Genomic DNA, 25,382 nt, shown 5'->3' with positions numbered 1-25,382 from the left:
GCCTGGAAACTCTCCAGATCTTAATCCCATTGAGAACTTGTGGTCAATCCTCAAGAGGCGTGTGGACAAACAAAAACCCACTAATTCTGACTCCAAGAAGTGATTATGAAAGAATGGGTTGCCATCAGTCAGGAATTCGCCCAGAAGTTGATTGAGAGCATGCCCAGTCGAATTGCAGAGGTCCTGAAAAAGAAGGGCCAACACTGCAAATACTGACTCTTTGCAAAAAATGTCATGTAATTGTCGATAAAAGCCTTTGAAACATATGAAGTGTGTGTAATTATATTTCACTACATCACAGAAACAACTGAAACAAAGATCTAAAAGCAGTTTAGCAGCAAACTTTGTGAAAACTAATATTTGTGTCATTCTCAAAACTTTTGGCCACGACTGTACAGTACAGCCCCATATAGCGGAGTTCAGCAACCACACCAAAGTGCAACAGCCTGCTGGATTTGCTTGATGGAGATGTGAACGAGGCCTTAAGAGTTGGCCAGTTCTAATAAAGACTGGTAACAGGCACTGTGGTATAATGGTGTATGTAAACACTTTGAGGGACATTTATCAAGACTGGTGTATCCATACGCCAGTCTTGATCTCCCTAGTTTATTAAGATGCCTCTTAACAAATTGGGCGCATCTCTGCCCTGCTGTACACCAGAAATTGAAGTATATGCCAGTTACAGGTTTGCATAGGCTTCAGCTATAGCTTCTGCCAAAAGTTCTAGTAAGCGCGGTGGGCGGTGCGAAGCGCCACCCCAATTTTGAAGCACTTTTAGAAAAGTGCAGAGAAGCTCAAAAAGTCACAAATTATGGTGCACACATAGCATGCTAAGAAAAATAACTGAAATAAAGTGGCCTAAATGGAAGGAAATGCTCAAAAACTCCAAACACTGTGGCGTGTTTTTAACCGGGGGAGCAATTCCTCCGCATGTGATCCGTTGCTAACGGCAACCCCTAGCAAAAATGCATACAATGGAGGATGTTAGCAGCGGACCACATGCACCACAAAAGCATCCTACACAAGATGGGATAATGTGTGGATGCAAATATAAAGATACATAAATCACTGCGAAAGGTGCACCACAATGATATGCAACTGACAACACTGGCTAATCCCTCAAGCTGATGTTAAGAACTGAGACTTTAGCCAATGTATTCCTGGCAGGAACATAGCATGCTTCATAATCGGCAACTTTTTTTATGCCACAATAATGGCGTAAAGAGCTTGATAAATGTCCCTCTTTGGGTGGAAGTAAGTGGTGTCACAATCATGTCAAGTAGCCTCTGTGTCTATAGCTTCTGCTGGTGCATGTACACATAGAACTGCTTACTTTCCCTCCAGAAACATTGTTAGCCTTGACCATTGGTTGTGACTGGTACTGCAGCTCATCCCCATTCTAGTAAATGAGTGTGAGCTGTAGTAACAGACACGGACCATTTACAATAGTGGCAAGACCCTTTTTGTAATCCCAAACAAGCCCTTAGGCTACGGTAATTTCAGACGAGTGTGGCCACTGCTGAAAACGTTATGTATGGGAGCGTAATTTCTTTTCGCAGGTCTACACAGCAATATACTGATTTATAATGCTGCATGTTTCTGCCCGCCCATGCGTCTACTGAATTGGACTGACATAATGCCATCCGTATAATTCAGTACATGCACGCAGACAAGAGACACAAAGCATTTTAAATTATAATGCCGTGCGGTCCTGTGAAAGGAGCAGTTTCCATAACAGGAAATCAGTCCCACATGGGCTCAGGGTCTTAGGGCTCATGCACACAAACTTATTTTCTTTCTGTGTCCGTTCAGTTTTTATTGTGGACCGTATGCGGAACCATTCACTTCAATGGGTTCGTCAAAATAAAGGCGTTTCCGTATGTCCATATTTCAAAATAAAGGCGTTTCCGTATGTCTATGTTTCCATTCCGCAAAGAAGTAGAACATGTCCTATTATTGTCTGCATTATGGACAAGGATAGGAGTGTTCTATTAGGGATCAGCTGTTCCGTTCCGCAAAATACAGAATGCACACGGGTGTCATCTGTATTTTTTGCGGATCGCAAAATACATACGGTCGTGTGCATAAGCCCTTAAAGGGAACCTGTCATCAACTTTATGGTGACCTCACTGAAGGCAGCATAAAGTAGTGACAGAAATGCTGATTTCTGCGGTGTGTCACTCATGAGCTAATAGTAAGTGGTTGCTGAGAACCAGCATCATAACCATTGGAGCCCAGGCCTTGAAGAGTCAAATCTACCTGAGAAGAGTCCTGGTTATTCATATTCTCCTGCTCTCCCCCCACCTGCTGATGATTAGCAGTTCTCTCCTAGAGAGAAAGGGAGACAACGAGGTAGAAGACTGTGAATCATCAGCAGGTGGGCAGGGAGAGCAGGAATTCATTAATAACCAGGACTCTTCTCAGGTGGCCGGGACTCTTTTCCAGGCCTCTATTCTGCTGTTAGTACGGGTAGCATAAAGTTGATGACAGGTTCCCTTTAAAGTACAACATTGTCCTCAACTTCCTATTATTAATTCCACTATAATTGCCCAGCAAACAGAGAAAACTGATAGTTTGTGTCCCTATTAGAACTTTTTCATAAAAATGCTGGCTGATGAACGCCGCTCACTTGTACACTGCTCTAGTCCTACCATCTCTGAGTAGAATATACACATATACTGCATTTTTTTACAATATGCACCTACCAGAAAATGCTGCATACTTACAGATTAGTGATCCTGCGGACTTTGCACTCCCGCTGAATGCAGGCTCTGATGGAGGTATTTCTATGTAGTTCACAAGTCCTACCTACTTGCCTGCATAAAAATATATCATTAAGGCTACATGCACACGACCGTATGTGTTTTGCGGTCCGCGAATAAAAACGGATGACGGCCAAGGCAAGAGGCCTAAGGCTGGCTGCACATTGTGCAGAAAGTCTGCACTAATCTGTACTATTTATCATGTTTTTGTGCGGTTTTTGATATGGTTTTTTTGCAGACCTCACTCTCCCATTGAAAAGGGTGAAATCTGCACCATGTGCAGGCACCCTAAATGTAACAATGCTGAATTATTTAATTTCTCCTGAAAAACTACAAATGGCTTGATAGCTGGGTAGTACTATTCCCTTTGCCACTGAGATTTTGATACTGATGACCTATTCTCAGGATAGATCATCAATATCTGATTGGTGGGGGTCCAACACCCAGCACCCGCGCCGATCAGCTGTTAAAGAAGGCACCAGCGCTCCTGTGAGCACCCCGGCCTATCCGGAGTATAGGTTATCGGTGTCAAAATCTCGAAAAACCCCTTTAATTGTCCAAAAGGATGCTAGGGGGATGGTCATCATTCCCCACTTCTGTTCTCAAAAAAGCCAAATGGCTATAGCATACTTTTTCAAGTCTTGTTTATTGTGCATATTTCAGCTTGAAAAGACCCAACCACTACATGTGTTGAAACGTTACTCATTTATCTCGGTTTCCTGTATTTTGCACAATAAAAAGACAAGAATAATAAGCATCATGTTGCTGTTTGGATTTTTGAGGTCCTCTCCAACCAACTGGCCATTCTGCTGAGTTTCCTTACATACCATGTCTCCAAGCTGTACATATTGAGCAGTAATGAGAGACTTTTCAGATAAAGAGGGGATCTAAAAGGTAAAGTTCACTTTCTCAACCACTCTTGTGCATTTAAAATGAAGTTATTAATCATTTGGGTCTATAATTTCTAGGCAGATATAAATCTCCTTGGTAACAGACTACAGACACTAAATAGTCTAATCTTGCAGTCACTCCCCCATCTGTCCTTTATTTCTTACTACATTTCGAAGGTAAGCAAGAATTAGTGTACAGATGGATGGCAATATGCTTGCAGGATCAGATCTACCTAGGGTTTGTAGTCTGTGTCCATAGACACAAAGGGGGAGATTTATGAATGTGGTATAAAGAAAAACTGGCTTAGTTGTCCATAGCACCCAATCTGATTCCACCTTTCATTTTCCAGAGGAGCTCTGAAAAATAAAAGGTGGATTCTGATTGGTTGCTACGGACAACTAAGCCAGTTCTACTTTACACCAGTTTTGATAAATCTCCCACATAGGTCTCCATGGGAGCTGTAGCCACAGAACAGGATATTTTAATTATTAATTAATTCTATCAGCAAGGTTGCTTCATTTTTCATATTGGATTAGGTTAATGAAAGGAAATTAGCTGCAAAAGAGAGGACAATTATGTGGAGATTTATAATCTCCCTAACCCATGGATTAGACCTTTTACATTCCATTGCTACTAGATGTAGTCAGAACTGACACCAGTTTCTGAAAAGGGGGCGTGGGGAGGGTGGCCATCGCCCTGGCACATTTACACCAGAAACTGCCGTAAATGGTGGCTGAAATCTATGTCGGTCTATGAGCTGGAGTAGATTTTAGTCTGCCGCAGGGGATGCTGGAGGATGCATTTAATTTATAACTAGGTCTGTGCCAAATACTAAATTAAGTGCCCGCAGGGCCCATTAAGACTGGCCTAGCACGTGCCGGTCTTGATAAATCAGTGCAGTAGTAGTCTTTAAATTTAAGTGGTGGTTTTCCTGAAAAATACAGATATTTTCCTTCTTTGCAAGAGATGAAAAGTACAACAATAAGACATTTATGAGCAGATCCTGGGCAAGGTTGCTGGATTTATTATTGATATATAACTCCGGTATTAGAAATTGGAAGCCACCTTATGTTCACGATGTACAAGATTATGTTAAGCAGATTCCAATTAACTCCAACCACTCATCAGATTGCAAGCTTTTGTGGCCAATAATTCATTGTGCCTCTTTTATTCTACAAGGTACAGCGCTGTGTGCACTGCCAGTGCTATATAAGATAAGAAAAGTATCGTTTGGATTAATTCAAAGTACATCAGGGAGTAGGATAACCTACAGCCCAATCAAAACGTAATGCCTTCATCTTCCCTCTCCCCTTATTGTGAAATATCAAGAACAAGTTCACAGACTGGAGGAACTTCTCATAGAACGTTTCAGATGTCCGCAACATACAAAGACCCCCAGAATGGGGTCTTCAAGGCTGAGTCAAATTCCTCTCATGGTGGCTTTTTTATTTTTTGCAAGGTTGCTGAGACAGCAATGCAGAGTCCAATGCATCAAAATGTATAGGGTCTGTGATAGCCGGAGAAGATGACTTGGTCAGAACTTCCCTTGCTTCAGTTTATCTATGTGGTGAGACAGTTTTAGAGCAGGACCCAACTTCAGACCCATATATTTCATCATGACATCACTTCTCAGTAGGAGCAAGGCTTTTCCATCAATTTCCTGTAGAAAGGGGAGAACAGATGATGAAATATAGTGAGATAATCTAATACGTTTATTAGTCTCTGTGAGGAATATGGATTATTATTTAATGTCAGCCATGTTCTCACACCAGCCATCTGCTGTTTGATAGCAGAGGCAGGAGCACCACAGGGGGTCCTAGCTTCAAACAAGCCACTCGCTTACAACATAGCACCTACTCCAGCCAGCCAGGAACCCAGCTAATGGAACAGGAAAACCTCTCTGCAGGGAATCTAAGCCATTCCCCAAAATGGCATCAATAAAAACAAGCACTCACACAACTCTGAAGATGGAAAAATAGAAATGTTATAGGCCTTTTTTGCTCATAAAAAAAAACATTAAAAAGAACTAAAGAAATTTGGTAGTCACCCTAAAATATTAATAAAAGTTATACAATACACTAGAGGTACCCCAAAAGGGTGCCATTTAAAAATGCAACTCATTGCACAAAATTACAAGTCCTCATATGGCTATGTCAATGAAAAAATAAAAAAAAAGTTATGGATTTTGAAATGCAGAGATGAAAAATAAAAAAAAACTGTTGCGTCCAAAATAAGCCACTTCCTTACCAAGGTTAATGCACAGATCACCCCCAGTGGTTCAGTGTAAAGGTAGACAGAATTTATAAGGTCACTAACTTGTCTCAAAACTTTTGATATGTTATAGAGACATATCAAAAGTTGTAATCAGTGGGGGTCTGAGCACTGAGACCCCCACCGATCCCTAGAATGAGGGGAGAGAAGAGTTAGCATATCTTGCTCCTCGCTGCACCAGATAGCAGCGACTAGAGAGGGAGCCATATGCGCGCTTCTCTCCCCTCATTCTAGGGAATGATAGGAGTCTGAGTGCTGAGACCCCCACCATGCACAACTTTTGATACGTCTCTATGACACATGAAAGTATTTTGTGAAAAGTTAGTGACCTTTTAAAGGTTTTTTTCATTTGTATGTATTGATGACCAATCTTAAGAACAGGTTAATCAACAACAGATTATGGGGTCTGATTTTGGCAGCCACCGGTGTGGTCAGATCCAGAAGCAGAAAGCTGTGTAGTGGCTGTGCTGGCTTACTGAAGCTCAGCTCCTATTCACAGCTGTTCAGTGAGGGTCCTTGGTGTTGGATTCCTATTGTGACTGGAGAACCCCTTAAAGTATTTAGTGACTGCTGCATTCCCACTGCTTTTATCTATTCTGTGTTTTAGCTACCCTTTCCCCACTTCATAAGAGAGAGTGACATGACAACACCAGACCGAGTCACCTTTATAAATTCAGCCACTCGCTTACAACATAGCACCTACTCCAGCCAGCCAGGAACCCAGCTAATGGAACAGGAAAACCTCTCTGCAGGGAATCTAAGCCATTCCCCAAAATGGCATCAATAAAAACAAGCACTCACACAACTCTGAAGATGGAAAAATAGAAATGTTATAGGCCTTTTTTGCTCATAAAAAAAAACATTAAAAAGAACTAAAGAAATTTGGTAGTCACCCTAAAATATTAATAAAAGTTATACAATACACTAGAGGTACCCCAAAAGGGTGCCATTTAAAAATGCAACTCATTGCACAAAATTACAAGTCCTCATATGGCTATGTAAATGAAAAAAAAAAAAAAAAGTTATGGATTTTGAAATGCAGAGATGAAAAATAAAAAAAAAACTGTTGCGTCCAAAATAAGCCACTTCCTTACCAAGGTTAATGCACAGATCACCCCCAGTGGTTCAGTGTAAAGGTAGACAGAATTTATAAGGTCACTAACTTGTCTCAAAACTTTTGATATGTTATAGAGACATATCAAAAGTTGTAATCAGTGGGGGTCTGAGCACTGAGACCCCCACCGATCCCTAGAATGAGGGGAGAGAAGAGTTAGCATATCTTGCTCCTCGCTGCACCAGATAGCAGCGACTAGAGAGGGAGCCATATGCGCGCTTCTCTCCCCTCATTCTAGGGAATGATAGGGGTCTGAGTGCTGAGACCCCCACCATGCACAACTTTTGATACGTCTCTATGACACATGAAAGTATTTTGTGAAAAGTTAGTGACCTTTTAAAGGTTTTTTTCATTTGTATGTATTGATGACCAATCTTAAGAACAGGTTAATCAACAACAGATTATGGGGTCTGATTTTGGCAGCCACCGGTGTGGTCAGATCCAGAAGCAGAAAGCTGTAGTGGCCATGCTGGCTTACTGCAGCTCAGCTCCTATTCACAGCTGTTCAGTGAGGGTCCTTGGTGTTGGATTCCTATTGTGACTGGAGAACCCCTTAAAGTATTTAGTGACTGCTGCATTCCCACTGCTTTTATCTATTCTGTGTTTTAGCTACCCTTTCCCCACTTCATAAGAGAGAGTGACATGACAACACCAGACCGAGTCACCTTTATAAATTCAGCGACTAGCGTACTGTCTGGTACACATTAGCGAAGAATCAAGACAGGGCAAGTGTTGAGTCTTAAAATTTGACAGGTTTCTCGTAAGAAAAAAAATAAACAGAAATTTCTAGTGTAGGAGCTTGTAATCAAGGTTTTCCATCCTTGCTTTATTTTTTAGACTTTGGTTTAAAGGGCATTTGTCCGCATATTAGTACCTATGAAACTGGCTGACCTGTTCTATGTGTGCTTTGTAGCTGAAGACATCTGTGTTGGTCCCATGTTCATATGTGCCTGCATTGCTGAGAAAAATGATGTTTCGATTTATGCAAATGAGCCTCTAGGAGCAACAGGGGCGTTATCGTTACACTTAGAGGCTTTGCTACTGCAACTCTGCAACTGCCGCGTCCTCTGCACTTTACCAGGACCAGGCAGTGTAAACAACATTCTCAGCAATGCGGACACATATGAACATGGGACCAACACGGATGTCTTCAGCTGCCAAGTGCACATGCAACAGGTCAGCCAGTTTCATAGGTACAAATCTGCTGACAGATGTCCTTTAATTCTGTTAAGCCCCCCCTTTTTTTTTTTTTTTTTTTTAACCCTTTTGAAACTAATATCTTTTGTGTACATTTCTACACCGTAGCTCCACATACTCGCCTAATCGAGTCCGTCCTCCCTGGGTGTCTTGTTTGAACTTATTGCACTAAACCTGTCATTGTGCACCCGGATTATCAGGACAACGGGAAGTGGGGGCGGGCGCAGCAATGATGTCACAATACATCAATATTTTGTGTAGGTCAATACAATATAGCAATAGAATCAAAGGGGTTGTCCGGCGTAGGAGATGACAACCCCAGTAGTCAGAACGTGCGTCCTAACCCACCTGTCTGCAGTCCCACTATTCCAGTGCTGCTGACACATTCCCGGCCATTTCTGGTCGTAGCTGGACCAGAAGTGGCTTTGTCCTTTGATTACTGCTGCCATAAAGCATAGGGCCCCTTGCAGACGAGCGTGAGCTGATTAGGCCCGGAAGCGTTGCGGATGCGTTCTGTGAAAAATGTGCGATTTTTCAAGCAAGTTCATTCAGTTTAGTATGCGATTGCATTCAACTGTTCAGTTTTTATCGCGCGGGTGCAATGCGATTTAATGCGTTTTGCACGCGTGTGATAAAAAACTGAAGGTATACAAACATCTCTTAGCAACCATCCGTGAAAAACGCATTGCATCCGCACTTGCCTGTGGATGCAATGCAATTTTCACACAGCCCCATTCACTTCTATGAGGCCAACGTTGCGTGAAAAATGCTGAATATAGAACACGCTGCCATTTTCACGTAACGCAGAACTGATGCGTGAAAACCGCGCGGAATACTCGCTCGTGTGAAAGGGGCCTAAGAATACAAGAAGACTGAATATACTGTATATTCTTCACAAGACTCACGTGTTTACGGAAGAGCTCTGCATGTGATCCTAGCTGCGGATCGGCTCCTCTGATAAACTGCATAACATCTTCCATGTTCCATAAAGATGGGTCACGAGATCCCTGCCGACCATTTGTGCACCTTTCAGACTCTGGTATAAAGAATGACAGAAGATGTTCTAAATCATCCTATACAACTAGGCTAAAGTGGGCTTTGCTGATCACAATTCACATATCATTATTTTTCATTCATTATGGTTTTCTACTTTGCTTGTAAAATGTTGCCCAGAAAAAAAAAAGAAAATAATCAAGTTGGTAACTTTCATCAATATAAAATTAGAATTTCCCACAGGTCAAACAGATCGGGCTTGGTGAAATTTACTACCGGATTTCAAGCTGGACTAGTGTCATCAGGGCACCACCATACATGCTGAAGTAAGGAGATGTGGCAGTTTTTATGGTCATAAAGATCCAAGTAGTTTGATCAACATTTCATTGTGCCAAGAGGGAACAGGAACATGTAATTTCCTGTGTGCCAAGAGGGAAGCAGAGACCAGCAAGGCCCAGGAAGAAATGGAACAGGAAGGGCATTTTTAAATGCAAAAAAATAAAAATTAAAAAAATGTCATCGGCTGGTCAAACCCAATAAAGTATCACAAGTGCATGTGTGATACTTTAAAGGAGTCGTCCACATCAAGTTGTAATGTTTAAAAGATCACTGCTCAGAAATTTTCTTACTAGGAAATCTTATTAGCACACATGGGTGTCACAGAGGGGTTCAACTGCTTCTGCAACCCCCAACAGTGACACATTATTAATATTTTAGACCTTAATTGTGCTACTCACCACCCGAGCTTAGCCGGCGTACAGTTCCTTGGGACAGACTGCTGGGCTGGTGGTGACTCCGAAAGGAAGAAGACCGATATTCCTTTGAGACTCTACATGTGTTTGGGCTACTAGGAGATTCTGCAGGACCCAGGCGCTGCTCCATTGACCCTGGAAGTCCAGCATCATTCAGGAATGTTTCTCCTGCAGCCATACAAAGGTTGGAAAACAAATCTTAATGTCACTGCAGTGTGTGCCAAGTATATTCCTTATTCTTTGATGATGATCTAGTTCACTGCGCTGGATAAGTAAAAAGTTAATTTTATAGTATAGGTTGATGCAGCAATTACACGTACCTTTTTACTACTGTATTTTTATTTTTTCCTGGGCAAAACAATGTGTAAGGAAAATGTTTTTTTCAGCACTCTTATTTTTATTTTTTTATTTTTTTTACACTCTTTATTCCTCACTGTGGGATCTGACCTTGTGATTTTTAATATACTTCTGCATTTCTGGGGACCTTGTTAGACCTCCTGCTTCCCTGCAATTGAGCTTTAGGGGGGGGGGGGGGAGGTGCTGATGAACTTACAAAGGGAGACTCCCTCCTCCATAAAACTAGACTACTGACCACACATTTGAGGGGTTGGGATTGTAGTTAAAGGGCTTCTGTCACCCCCCATTTTTCATTTTTGGGCTAATTAAAATCCTTATAGTGCAATTTTTCAATATATAGTGCTCTTACATTTTTCTGTGGTTTAGTTTCTTTAAAAACCGCACTTTTATAATATGTTAATTACCTGGCTACTAGCGAATAGGGTGGTTACTTGCTGGTAGCCGCCGCATCCTCCTTTCAAAAAAACGCCCCCTCCTCCTGTTGATTGACAGAGCCAGCGAGCGCTCTACTCCTTCGGCTGGCCCTGTTATGCGTTCCAAATCTCGCGCCTACGCTGTACCAGTCTTCCGTCGGCACAGGCGCACTGAGAGGAGGACGCTCGCTCGGCCGCTCCTTCCTCAGTGCGCCTGCGCCGATTACGTCACATCTACACCCGGCGTAGGCGCACTGAGGAAGGAGCGGCCGAGCGAGCGTCCTCCTCTCAGTGCGCCTGCACCGACTGAAGACTGGTACGGCACAGGCGCGAGATTTGGAACGCATAACAGGGCCAGCCGAAGGAGTAGAGCGCTCGCTGGCCCTGTCAATCAACAGGAGGAGGGGGCGTTTTTTTGAAAGGAGGATGCGGCGGCTACCAGCAAGCAACCGCCCTACTTGCTGGTAGCCAGGTAATTAACATATTATAAAAGTGTGGTTTTTTAAAGAAACTAAACCACAGAAAAATGTAAGAGCACTATATATTGAATAATCGCACTATAAGGATTTTAATTAGCCCAAAAATGAAAAATGACTTTTTGGGGGGTGACAGAAGCCCATTAAATTTAATCCTGACCATGCACAGGATGTGCATATGCACAACATGGGAAGGGGTTGAAACAGTATAGTTTTCCAAACTTACCTTCTGATGCATGGCAATCATTCTTTGGTACTTTGGGACACAGGGGGGCACTGTATGGAGGTATTTCTTGAGAGTATCTCTTGGACCCTCTGCCAGGACCATGGAGACTGCCCTCAAAATGACACCTTTCTAAGAAATAAAAAAAACTGTTAAAAACACTGTAGAAGTGCAGTTTGTGTGAATTTTAACTAATACTCCACAATTCATACACCTTTAATAAGATAACCTTAGTACCTGTTAAATACCGGTCGTTCTCATATGATCCAGCCTGTGGTGCAGGATTCTGAGTGAACGGCTGGTTTCCAAATAAGTTGTCACTACGCAGGTTCCGACAAAGTTTCTCCAGAAAGCGAAGGACATACCCAATACTGTTTACTGCTGGAAGGTTCAGCGTATGCTGCTCCCTCTCAAATACCGCTGCAAATTAAGATTAAATCATAACAAAATCATAAAAAAAGTTTTATATTTTTTCACTTAGTCAAGATGAATATAGTAGTGCTAACCCTATAACAAATATGCAGCGCATGAAATGGATAATGCAGTCAGAGTAGAAGCCGGAGGAAGAATAACAGTGGTTATGGTCTGTTCTGCCTCTCAATTGTCTTCTGCATGGCATTCAGTACGTGTGGTAGTGAACTTACAGTGGTGGGCAGTTTCTATACTAGTGATAAAGCTGAGGTCAGAGCAGCTGGATGTAACAAGATGCAGAGATGCTATTAACAGGGCCATACTTTACTAGCTTAAGATCTGTGCAGTATATTACGGTATTTCTGCAGTGTATGGTGGTGGGGGCAATGTATGATATGGTGTTTGGGACAGTGTATTAGACAAGTTGTTGGACAAGACAAGGAATGTATTTGATACTTGATAATGACACTTTATTATCGGCTGATGCAAGTTTTCAAGACAGCTTAGGCTACTTTCGCATCTGCGTTTTCCATTCCAGTATTTAAATCCGTCGTAGGATCTCAAAACCGGAGGAAAACGCTTCAGTTTTGTCCCCATTAACTGTCAATGGGGACAAAACTAAACTGAATGCACCAGAATGCATTCCGTTGCGTTTGGTTGCATTCCCACACTGGACGCAAAAGTGCTGCAAGTGATGCGGAGCAAGACTGATCCAACATGATACACAATGTAAGTCAATGGTGCCGGATCTGTTTTCTCAGACACAAAAGATTCGGCACCCTTTGACTTACAATGGTTTTAGTGCTGGATCCATCATAGCTATTTTATAGATAATACAACCAGATCTGTTCATAATGGATGCAGCTGGTTGTATTATCCTAATGGAAGAGTTTTTGCTGAACCATGACAAATGTGAAAGTATCCTTAGTTGTTGTCTGACATGCTTATTTGTACACTACATGACAAATACACCATTGTGGGGGCAGGCAACTTAGGGTAGTGCACAGAACACCATCCAATGTACGGCCAGTCATTGCTCTGAATCAAATGTTTTAATAAGGTAAAAGTTATCCCTCTTAACTGTAAGGACAGGTTTGTGCTCCGAATCACATATAAAAATAAGATGAAAATGAACTGTATGCCAACTGTATACTTTTTTGATGTGTCAGTCATCATCCTTTATTTATTCATATTTTTAGAGATGTCTTTTCCTGGCAAATGTATACCAATACATTTTGCTATACCTCACTTTCTATTCAAAGGGAGACACTTGTAGAATATGTCATCCCCATAGATACCTACAGATGCTGTACAAAATAGGTTTCGATACAGTGCACATTTTGATCAAATTGTGTGAGCCCACCTGCCACGACAAGGCAACCTCATTTAGATGGCTATCTTCACTTAGCATTATACCTGTACAACAGGAGGTTCATCTCTGATAGTTAAGTATAGATATATACTATGTACTCAAGATAGGTAGACACCAGCTGTATTCTATATAAATCCTAAGACTCTGTTCACACCACATTTGGGTCCTAGGTTTACCATATATGCCAAGAAATCTTCTGGAGTATTACCAAATCAAATGTATCCATAGGGTTTCGTTCATCCAACTGAGGACAAAAAGAGTCCATATGGTTGAGGGTCACTAGTGGCAGGTGGACTCAAACCATTATGTGTTAACAATCTTACATGTTAACCACTTCACATCCGGGCCATTTCCCCCTTCCTGACAGAGCAATTTTTTGCAAATCTGACGTGTCACTTTATGTGGAATAACATTAAAACGCTTTTACTTATCCAGGCCATTATGAGACTCTCGTTACATATTGTACTTCATGACAGTGGTAAAATTAAGTCAAAAAATTTCATTTTAAATTATAAAAAAATACCCAATTTACCAAAAATTTGGAAAAATTAGCAAATTTCCAAATTTCGATTTCTCTACTTTTATAATAGATAGTAATACCTCCAAAAATAGTTATTACTTTACATTCCCTATATGTCTACTTCATGTTTGGATCATTTTGTGAATATAATTTTATTTTTTGGGGACGTTAGAAGGCTTAGAAGTTTAGAAGCAAATCTTACGATTTTTCAAAAATTTTCCAAAACTCACTTTTTAAGGACCAGTTCAGGTCTGAAGTCACTTTGTGAGGCTTACATAATAGAAACCACCCAAAAATGACCCAATTTTAGAAACTACACCCTTCAAGGTATTCAAGGTATTCAAGGTATTCAAAACTGATTTTACAAACTTTAGTAACCCTTTAGGTGTTCCATAAGAGTTAATGGAATATGGAGATGACATTTCAAAATCTTTGGGCAAATTTTCTATTTTAATCCATTTTTTCTGCTAACAAAGCAAGGGTTAACAGCAAAACAAAACTCAATATTTATTGCCCTGATTCTGTAGTTTACAGAAACACCCCATATGTGGCCGTAAACTGCTGTAGAAGGAAAGGAATGCCATGTGGTTTTTGGAAGGTAGATTTTGCTGGACTGGTTTTTTGACACCATGTCCCAATTGAAGCCCCCCTGATGCACCCCTAGAGTAGAAACTCCAAAAAAGTGACCCCATTTTGGAAACTACAGGATAAGGTGGCAGTTTTGTTGGTACTATTTTAGGGTACATATGATTTTTGGTTGCTCTACATTACACTTTTTGTGAGGCAAGGTAACAAAAAATAGTTGTTTTGGCATTGTTTAAATTTTTTGTTATTTACAATGTTCATCTGACAGGTTAGATTATGTGCCATTTTATAGAGCAGGTTGTTACAGACGCGACAATACCAAATATGACTTTTTATGATGGTTTGTTTCTGTTTTACATAATAAAGCATTTTTGAAAAAAAATCTTTTTTTTGTGTCTCCACATTCTAAAAGCCAAAGTGTTTTTTTGTTTTATGACTGTCTTATGTAGGGGCAAATTTTTTGGGGTATGAGATGACTGTTTGATTGGCACTATTTTAGGGTGCATATGACTTTGATCGCTTCGTATTACACTTTCTGTAATGTAAGGCTAGGTCTACACGACGACATTTGTCGCGCGACAAGATGGATTTTTCTGCGACTGTTGCGTTGCAGTGGCAGCATGTCGCATGTTGCAGTGCGACACCATAGACTGCCATTATAAAAATTGTCGCGCAACATTAGTGCAACAAAATGTTGCGCCCTATCTGTCACGCGACTTTTTGTCGCACGACAAATGTCGTTGTGTAGACCTAGCCTAAGGTGACAAAAAATGGCTTTTTTGACACTGTTTTTTTTTTTTTTACAGTGTTCACCTGAGGGGTTAGGTAATGTGATATTTTTATACAGCAGGTTCTTATGGACGTCCATTCAGAGTTTAGATCCTATAGGCAGATGTGAGGTGGTTAAGGTGTAGAATTATTCAAGTATTCAACGTTTGCATATTACTTCATGCCTTTTGCATCTCAGACACAGAAAATGTGCATCTGCACATTTATTTCACTTTGTTCCGAGGTGCTAACTTGTTTTGCATGGCTAATAAGTGCATGAAGGACCTCTGTGGTGTAGTGTGTGGCAAGTATGAATTAAACAATTGTCAAGGAGATCTCACCAGATATAATTTCTCCACCATGACCCTGCTTTAGGAAACCAAAAACTGTTTTCTGATGGTAAGCACAGTCTATGCAGGCTTGAACTGCTTGCTGTAGGACAACAGATGCCCGCGCAGGTCCAAAATGATCCGGAAGGTGATGAACTTTCTTTCTGTCAAGGTGAGGACCAGAGTCTCCATTCTTGTTCAGATAAATGCAAACTAGAAAAAATGCACCAGTAGAATTACACATTTGTTACTCACAGGCCTTATGGAGGACAGGGCAGCATATCTTTCAATATATTAACATAGTTCATGATTTACTGTAGGTGCTGTATACAAAACACAATCCTAACATCATCGGGGCAGACTGACCAATGTAAATACAACAGTTTTCCAATAAACACAATTAAACATATGTGGCTTAGACCAATCATCATTTTTATGCGCCACTTCTTTCAAAACAAACAGGAAGATTTATCAAAAATGGTCTAAATGGCTTAGTTGCCCACAGCAACCAGTTTTGACCTTTAATTTTCCAAAGGAGCTCTGAAAAATTAAAAATATAATTTGACTGGTTGCTACGGGCAACTAAGCCAGTATTCCTTTTCACCAGTTTTGATAAATCTCCCACATATTGTTTGTCCTGGTGTTTCTTTTGACTAGCATGCACCCTGTTGATGAATCGGGGGCACACTTCATGTTCATACGATTTACACATTAATTTTGGTGCATATTCCACAGTGAAATCTATGGCCTTTTGCTTTAAATGGGAATCTATACTGGCACATGACAGCAAATCTGTTTCTATGCGGTTCCGAGATCTGTGTCAAGTAGTGATGTCACTTCATGATGTGGTGTCTATGTGTCACGGCTGAGGATGGGGAAAACCCTCAGCCGTGCGATGACAGAGGATGGTAGTCACGACTTGGCCAGAACCACAGAATTAGGGAGCAGGTCACCTCCTATTGCTTCCCTAATCTGACCCTAACTCCTAGCGACATGAGCCGACCTTGAAGGTAGGAGGGCTCATGCTCTGGAACCTCGGGTCCCTACTAGCCCTCCGCAGGTCCCTAAGCTAGGAGCTGGGTAGACTACCTGTTCCTCCTGGACATGGAGAAATAGGAGTCTAAAGATGGACAAACTATAAAGACAGGGGAAACAGAAACAGTCATATGGCAATGGCAGGTAAGTGCAACTAGTACTAACACTTACCTGCCACAGACACAGAGCCTGGGACCCAAGTATAAGTGCTGCTGTCCACAATAACACAATAGACAGAGCACACACACCACACAGGACGCCAGGAAACCATATGCTGCAATAAATAGACATGACACACAAACACATCCTCATAACATCGTGTATAACAATATATAACAATTTGTTTATGACCACAAGGGTGGCCCCCACTGGCAGGTGGAATTACCAGGACGGTGTCTCCAGCTTCTGATCTCCAAAGAGGCTTTATAGCCCAAAGTGGCCACACCCACACAGACACACACAGGAGAGGGAATTAACCCTTCCAACACTAACCAGGGAAGTGAAACCACTTAAAAAGGAAGTGTCCAAATGAACATCACACTGCAGCTCTTACCGCAGGCAACAACATGCGTGGCAACCATGTCCTGGGAGTCCAGAAGGCCGAGACACTGCCACCACATGTACACCATACCGAACTTTGCCACGGGCAGCCACAGTGAAGGGAAGTGTCACAGTGCACACCTAACATAACACCTAGTGCACACCAGACATACAAAGTGCATAACATACACACACACACCCAACCAGGAGTTACCGCATGCACTTGACAGCAAGCTGCCCAGCAACAGCTCAGGCTGCTATACTGCCAAGTACAAACCGGATTCCAAAAAAGTTGGGATACTATACAAATCGGGAATAAAAACTGAATGCAATGATGTGGAGGTGCCAACTTCTAATATTTTATTCAGAATAGAACATAAATCACGGAACAAAAGTTTAAACTGAGAAAATGTACCATTTTAAGGGAAAAATATGTTGAATCAGAATTTCATGGTGTCAACAAATCCCCAAAAAGTTGGGACAAGGCCATTTTCACCACTGTGTGGCATCTCCCCTTCTTCTTACAACACTCAACAGACGTCTGGGGACCGAGGAGACCAGTTTCTCAAGTTTAGAAATAGGAATGCTCTCCCATTCTTGTCTAATACAGGCCTCTAACTGTTCAATCGTCTTGGGCCTTCATTGTTGCACCTTCCTCTTTATGATGCGCCAAATGTTCTCTATATGTGAAGGATCTGGACTGCAGACTGGCCATTTCAGTACCCGGACCCTTCTCCTACGCAGCCATGATGTTGTGATTGATGCAGAATGTGGTCTGGCATTATCTTGTTGAAAAATGCAGGGTCTTCCCTGAAAGAGATGACGTCTGGATGGGAGCATATGTTGTTCTAGAACCTTAATATATTTTTCTGCATTGATGGTGCCTTTCCAGACATGCAAGCTGCCCATGCCACACGCACTCATGCAACCCCATACCATCAGAGATGCAGGCTTCTGAACTGAGCGTTGATAACAACTTGACCTCTTTGGTCCGGATGACATGGCATCCCAGATTTCCAAAAAGAACTTTGAATCGTGACTCGTCTGACCACAGAACATTTCCATTTTGCCACACTCCATTTCAAATGATCCCTGTCCCAGTGAAAATGCCTGAGCTTGTGGATCTTGCTTGGAAATGGCTTCTTCTTTGCACTGTAGAGTTTCAGCTGGCAACGGCGGATGGCACGGTGGATTGTGTTCACTGACAATGGTTTCAGAAAGTATTCCTGAGCCCATTCTGTGATTTCCTTTACAGTAGCATTCCTATTTGTGGTGCAGTGTCGTTTAAGGGCCCGGAGATCACGGGCATCCAGTATGGTTTACGGCCTTGACCCTTACGCACAGAGATTGTTCCAGATTCTCTGAATCTTCGGATGATGTTATGCACAGTTGATGATGATAGATGCAAAGTCTTTGCAATTTTTCGCTGGGTAACACCTTTCTGATATTGCTCCACTATCTTTCTGCGCAACATTGTGATCCTCTACCCATCTTGGCTTCTGAGAGACACTGCCACTCTGAGAAGCTCTTTTTATACCCAATCATGTTGCCAATTGACCTAATTAGTGTTAATTGGTCTTCCAGCTCTTCGTTATGCTCAAATTTTCTTTTTCCAGCCTCTTATTGCTACTTGTCCCAACTTTTTGGGGATTTGTTGACACCGTGAAAATTTGAATCAACGTATTTTTCCTTTAAAATGATACATTTACTCGGATTAAACGTTTGATCTGTCATCTACGTTCTATTACAAATAAAATATTGACATTTGCCATCTCCACATCATTGCATTCAGTTTTTATTCACAATTTGTTTAGTGTCCCAACTTTTTTGGAATCCGGTTTGTACAACCATGTTACCAGCGGCAACCACACGTGAGGCAACATACAGCAGCCCTCACCATGTGGTTGACAATAAAACCAAACCGCAGACAACTGCATGCGGATCCTGAGTCACGACCATGACCATGGTGGTGACACTATGCCTAAATGACGGCAGGTCCTTGCACTGGGACCCACAGTGAACGGTGTATGGGCAGGGACACACATTGCTGTTCCCGCCTGTGCACCCTCAGCTTGGCTAAATGCTTGAAAAGCACATCAGTACCCTGTAACCATGTGCTATACCAGGATTAGCTGGGCAGAGCGGGCACAGACAATTTGTGCTCCCGCCCATGTTCTTATGGAAAAATGTTTTTAACCCCTTCACGCATTATCATGTACATCTCCGTGATAACGTGTGGGGGTTGCTGCAGTGAGCCCACTCCATACGCTGTATACTACATACAGCAGGCATCTGGCCACATGATGGGCAGCAGTGATCACGCCCAACCCCGTAATTTTACCCTCAGATGCCGCAATCAAAAGCGATCATGGCATCTGTGAGGTAAGACATAGGGATCCGGCGCCCCTCCTCATCGCCAACCTCATATGCCTGGTGCGCCGTAATCTCGCGCATGCGCTGTGGAAAGACCTGTCAGCGCTTGCGCTGTGTCCTGGCATTGGCCTCATAGAACACATTGCGCATGCGCTGACTGGGCACCAGGCATATAAGGTTGGCGATGAGGAGTGAATAAATTAGCAGTGGGGTGGTGCTGGGCTCAAGGAGAAGGGGTGCGGCTGGGCTCCAACGGACAGAGGGACAGCCCCTTGGGCTCCTTATTTAGGTAATTTGCATATTAATAAAAGTGATTTTATAGACAAATTACAAGACACAGGGCAGTAATACTATTATATTGTAATATAAATCGTGAAGACTGATGTGGTGTGGTTAACAGCTCAGTAAGTGAAATCCTAGTGACAGAATCCCTTTAAAGTATTCAAATAATGTACGTGTGCAGTGTGCCTTTTTTTTTTTTGTGACTTTGACCCCCCAAAAAAACAACAGCGATCAAAAAGTTGTACGTACCACAAAAATAGTACCAATAAAAACTACAGTTCGTTCCACAAAAAAACAAACCCTCATACAGCTCTGTAAAAAGTTATGGCTGTCAGAACATGGCGAAGCAAAGAAATTTTTGATTTTTGTAAAAGGTGTTTATTTTTTCAAAAGTTGTAAAACAAAATAAAAACTATACAAGTTTGGTATCGCCATAATTGTACTGACCCACAGAATAAGGACGTCATGTCATTTTTATCGCACAGTAAACTCCGTAATGCAAAACTAGGGATGAGCGAACTTCAGTTTTTTAAGTTCGGGTTTATTCTCAATTGCGTTATGGATTCCGTTACCACAGAACATAACGCAATTCAATGACAGAACGCATACTGGAATGCCTTTAGAGACATTCCATTACAATAGAAGTCTATGGCCTGCATAACTGATCTGTCCGGAGTCCTCTCCTGCATAACGGAAATCGGACGGATCCATTATGCAGGCCATAGACTTCTAGTATGAAGAAATGCATAACGAATTACCTCTAAAGGCATTCCGTTATGCATTCCGTCATGGAATTGTGTTATGGTCCGTGGTAACGGAATCAATAACGCAATTCAATATATATCCGAATCCAAAACTTGAAGTTCATTCATCCTAGTCAAAACTCAAAAAACCTTGGCAGAACTTTTTTTTATTTTTTTATTTCACCCCGCAAAGAACTTTCCAGTTTTCCAATATAAGACATGATAAATGATGAAATGGTGCCATTAAAAAATATAACTTGTCCTGCAAAAATAAACCTTCATATGGCTATGTGAATGGAAAATTAAAAAAAAAAGTTATGGCTCTTAGAATGTGGGGAAGAAAAAATTTAAATACAAAAACAAAAATGGTCTTGGTCTTGAAGGGATTAATGTAACATACAATATTTACAGTGGATAAACGGTTGGGTTCTATTGTAAATACCTGTGGGTGCCTGCATGGCAGCACATGGAATGGTGGCAGCATCTTGTGGTACAGTGCTTGTATCTGGTTCTGGGGTACTGTTTGTAGGGGAAGTAGGAACCTGGTTCAGCAAAAGACGTGGCTTTCTCTGTTAAAAAATAAATAAAAAATGAAAGATTGCGTGAAAATAATCTGCTATGTAAGACTGTGAAAAGGAAACATTGAAGGTTGGAAATGAAATTAGAAAAACTTTTGGCAGAATAATGCAAACTAAACTACAGTAACTAGAGTACATTAATCACTGGCGTCCCAGCGCAGTACATGTATGGCGCAAGGAGTGGATTTATATACGGCACCTCTTCACAAGAACAGCGGGCATCAGCGGCTCGGGGGCTAATGTCTGACTGGCAATAATGTACGGTAGTCTCCACTGCCGAGGCAGCTGAGCTGCAGTATTCCAGCATGGCTACTAAACGTAGACAAAGCCATGTGCTTCTGGTTCTGTCTATGATATGATTTCTGGTGGCTGCCCGAAACGGCTGATAATAATACTGATGGACCTATCCTGAGTATAGGTCATCAATATTTAAGTATCGTAAAACAACTTTAAAAAAAAGAAAGTAGAAAAAAAACACTATGCCACTAATGGGCTGAATTAAAGTTATGCATCTTCAATGTTATTCATCTTCAATGCGTATGTTACCTTGCTACCAGGTTTGGGACCTCTTTTCTTGGGAAAGCGGAAAGGTTCACAAAGTTTAGGTGGTTGACTTGTCAACTGATGTGCAAGAGCTTTAGGCAGCTGTCCCTTCTTCCTCCCTGGCTTTCGACGTCTACGCCCAGGCATACCAGGAAGCAAGGTTTTAGGGCCTCGCAGGATTCCAGAAGCAATACCTGCAGCAGGAGCTGGACTTTTTGGAATGGCTACTGCATGAAAAAGCAGAAACATTTTTATAACCATATGAGAGTTGCAAAGAAAGAGGACTGGATAGAGGATGTCTTATCTGTTAACATCAGTGATTCATGTCTGGCATAGCTTGTTATACAGTAATTTATACATCTTAAAAGTCAACTTGTACAGTTTACATATGTCTGCGAAAATTCTCATTCCTCCAGGTCATGGTATAACAGCACAAGTATTAAGTCAGAGCAATTAGAGTTCTATTTTTTTTCTAGAAGACGTTTCGTTATGTATATCAGCTAGTGCACGTGCTTTAACATGGCACTGGTGCCTTGTAGCACTGGGGTCCTAGGTTCCAATTGCGACCAAGGACAACATCCGCATGGAGTTTGTATGTTCTGCCAGTGTTTCCTTCAGGTACTCCGGTTTCCTCCCACACCCCAAAGACCTAGGGAACTTAGATTGTGAGCTCCACTGTAGACAGAGAGTGATGATAATGTTTGTAAAGCTGAAGAATATGTCAGCGCTATATAAAGTGAACAAAATAAATAAATATGAATTTCCTGGTTGAAGATTCCCTTGAAGGTGGTAAAACTCTTAGGGGCCATTCACGTTCATGTTTTCAATGGGAGGCAGCTCTGCAGTTCTCGGCCCAGCGGTTAAAAGCCAGGACCATGCCAAGAAGGGAGATGTGTGGACACCTGCTGCAGCTGTCTGCTCAGGGCTTAGCTCCACCAAGTGGATGCGCAGCAGCACCTGAAGTGGACAACTGTGGCAGATACCAACTAAATTATGTGTTAACAGCATGTAGTATGCATTTCCCTGTGAGACTGCTTTAACCCTTCTCTGTGCTTCCTTGTGTAGCCATATGTGTACGTAATATTGTCATTTCACTGTAATAAAAATATTCTAAATGACAGATTTCCTACAACCTTATTACTAATGTATGGCAAAACATGACTTGCCTTTAGTGCCTGGAGGCTGAAGGTTGTCACCAGTCAGAGAGCACCAACCCACTGGAAAGATGTCCCTGGAGTCATATCGGCACCAATAATCAAAAGCTCCTCTCCATCCATCAAACGTCACAAGGATCTCGCTGCCCCGCACCTCCCCAATGGTCGCTGGGCAGATAAAATGGGGATTTTTTCTGTCTACTGCCTCCAACTTCATTCCTATCTCAAAGTTGTTCTGAGTTGGAGAAGGCGGTTCCTGTAAAGAGACAGACCCCATTTCAGTCAAGCTCTTTGTGAAGACTAGAAATTATAAGAAAATCTATGGGCTTTCTCAAGAGTAAAAATGCAATTCAATAGCCTTAAAATTAAAAAAAATTAACACATTTTACCAAACACTAAATGCTGATCAGGGCTATACAACCCACAGCCCACAATCATTAAGATACAGAGATGCTTGGAAGATACATGTGAGTACCCTCTCATTGCTATCATATGTATTTTCTATATCAGAAATGATAGAACTGGAGAAGAGTAGTACTCTGGGTGGGAGCAGGGACAGGTAAGAAATACTACAGGCTGGTAATGCTATGGCGGGTCATGCATGTCCAGCACATACAATGTGCCTCAGACTGTCATGGGGAGGACTGTAGTGCTGTATGAGTTCAGCGCCGATGTCCCCTGCTGGGATGTGTTTCTATGGCTGCAGTGGGAATGTGCCCATATACTTCATGTGACTGCTGCAGCCAATCATTGGCCTCTGTGAAACATGGCTTAAAACCAGTGAGGCCGGTGATTGGCTGCAGCTATCATGTGAGGTTTACAACACACTACTGCTGCAGCCAAGTAAACAAAGCAAGGCGAGAGGACAGGAGTGACAGCACTGGAAGGGGATGAAATGGGTGAGTATATATTCTTTTATTATTTTATCGCAATTCTTGCCTTTGGCCACTTTCACACGAGCGTATTCTGGCTCAGGATTTCTGATGATACAGTAAATCATCAGTATTGCTTCAGGATTTTATCAGGATTTACATGCGTATTTCTTCCTTCCTTCATTATTCATGCAATGCACAGGCTGAAAGGTGCCCATTTGGAAACAAATCCGCACAAAGCTTGGACATGCTGCAGATTTCAAATACTGATGGAAATTATACATCCATGTGAATAGCTCCATTCATTAACATTAGCAGCGGATTCCAGGACATAAAATCCGGACCATATACGGATTGCAAATACACTTGTGTGAAAGCGGCCTTTGGGGAGATTTTTAACGAATTCTGACAACTCCTTTAATTAACGTAACCCTTCTCACCATAAACATTTTTCCCTCCCTGCCTTCCAAAAGCCATCATTTTTTTACTTTTCCGTTCACATAACTGTATGACGGACTACAGTTTGTGAGACAAGTTTTGTTTATGGCATCATTTATCATATATAGATTGTAAAGAAGAATGGGGGGAAAAAACATTCTTTTTAGGGTGCAACAGGAAAAAAAACACAATTCTGCCTTTGCTTTTTCAGTTTTGTTTTCAATTGTATGGTAACTGTATGGTAACAATGATGTGTTAACCTTTAGTCAGTATAATTTAAATAATACCAAATTACAACAAAATGTTACAATAATTCCACATTTATATAGTTTCTTATGCTTTACTACTTTTAACAAAATAAAAACCTTTGAAAAAAATGCTGTGTCCCAATAATCTCACACCTAAAACTTTTTTATATTTCTGTCTGTGGGGTTGTTTAAGGGGTTGTTTTTGCAGGGCAAGTTATAGTTTTTATTGGTACCATTTTGGGGTTCACACAGTTATTCAATATTTTTGGGGGGAGGGGGGGCAGATGGTTAAAAAAAACTGTGATTTAGGAGTTAAATTACCGATCCCAGTTTCTGTGGCCACGTCGCCATAAATATGCTGTTAGCCTTTCCACCAGCCATTACCTCTTGAGAAGGCTGGCGGCGAAACGCACGTTGGGGAATGGTATTGGTCTACACTAGGTACGGTATTACTCATTTTGGTGGGCATGTTGATTTTTTTTTCTTTGTTAATGTACTAAATGGCATTGAATGTAAATTGGGCTATATTGGCTTTGCATAAATAATTACCCTCACGGCCATGTGTGTTATGCCATGGTTATACTGCCACCTATTGATCTATGCACTTTCACTTATCTGTACCTTGTTGTCAGACCATCATTATCGATTTGTTTTTAACTATTTTTGAATTCTTGTATTTGCTAATCATGTCGAGTAATATTTGTTAATAAAATCAATTATTCAATCTGATTTTCTTTGTGTGATTATATATTTCTTACTACCTAACCTCAGATATCCCTATTGGTCTTGCAGTTAATTATATATATGGGTTAATGTTAAAAACTGAAGTATCATTTCTCATATAATATATATACCTTGTGGAATGATTTAGCTGGTGCCATCTCAGCTCCATTTAGTGTCTTCAGAAGGAACATTGGCCAAGAGGAGGCATTAAGTCTAAAACCTAAAAACAGCTTCTGTTACAGTCATGAATGCCATATAAACATGTACGGGTTCATTTATCAAACTGGTGTAAAGTAGAACTGGCTTTGTTGCCCATAGCAGCCAATCAGATTCCACCTTTCATTTTTCAAAGGAGCTGTCAAAAATGAAAAGTGGAATCCAATTGGTTGCCATGGGCAACTAAGCCAGTTCTACTTTAC

At 41.5% G+C, this 25,382-nt stretch overlaps 1 protein-coding gene across 2 annotated transcripts in view; it reads right to left on the bottom strand.

The window, feature by feature from the left end:
* Positions 1 to 4,646: 4,646 nt before the first annotated feature.
* SCMH1 (Scm polycomb group protein homolog 1) overlaps positions 4,647 to 25,382 on the bottom strand; it is a 47,179-nt gene continuing 26,443 nt past the window's right edge. For both annotated transcript variants that reach the window (XM_044287975.1, XM_044287976.1), the window contains 10 exons: positions 25,095 to 25,183; positions 22,695 to 22,938; positions 21,532 to 21,755; positions 20,850 to 20,976; positions 15,447 to 15,647; positions 11,687 to 11,869; positions 11,453 to 11,581; positions 9,966 to 10,148; positions 9,141 to 9,271; positions 4,647 to 5,313 (listed from right to left, as the gene is read on the bottom strand). In XM_044287975.1, the coding sequence (XP_044143910.1) occupies positions 5,188 to 5,313; positions 9,141 to 9,271; positions 9,966 to 10,148; positions 11,453 to 11,581; positions 11,687 to 11,869; positions 15,447 to 15,647; positions 20,850 to 20,976; positions 21,532 to 21,755; positions 22,695 to 22,938; positions 25,095 to 25,183 (1,637 nt within the window). In that variant the 3' untranslated portion in view covers positions 4,647 to 5,187. The remainder of the gene's footprint in view (positions 5,314 to 9,140; positions 9,272 to 9,965; positions 10,149 to 11,452; positions 11,582 to 11,686; positions 11,870 to 15,446; positions 15,648 to 20,849; positions 20,977 to 21,531; positions 21,756 to 22,694; positions 22,939 to 25,094; positions 25,184 to 25,382) is intronic.

The sequence above is a fragment of the Bufo gargarizans genome, chromosome 3 (genome assembly GCF_014858855.1).
Source record: "Bufo gargarizans isolate SCDJY-AF-19 chromosome 3, ASM1485885v1, whole genome shotgun sequence".
Classification (NCBI taxonomy): Eukaryota; Metazoa; Chordata; class Amphibia; order Anura; family Bufonidae; genus Bufo; species Bufo gargarizans.
The sequence above is the reverse complement of the archived record's forward strand: the minus strand, read 5'-3'. Positions and strand labels throughout refer to the sequence as shown.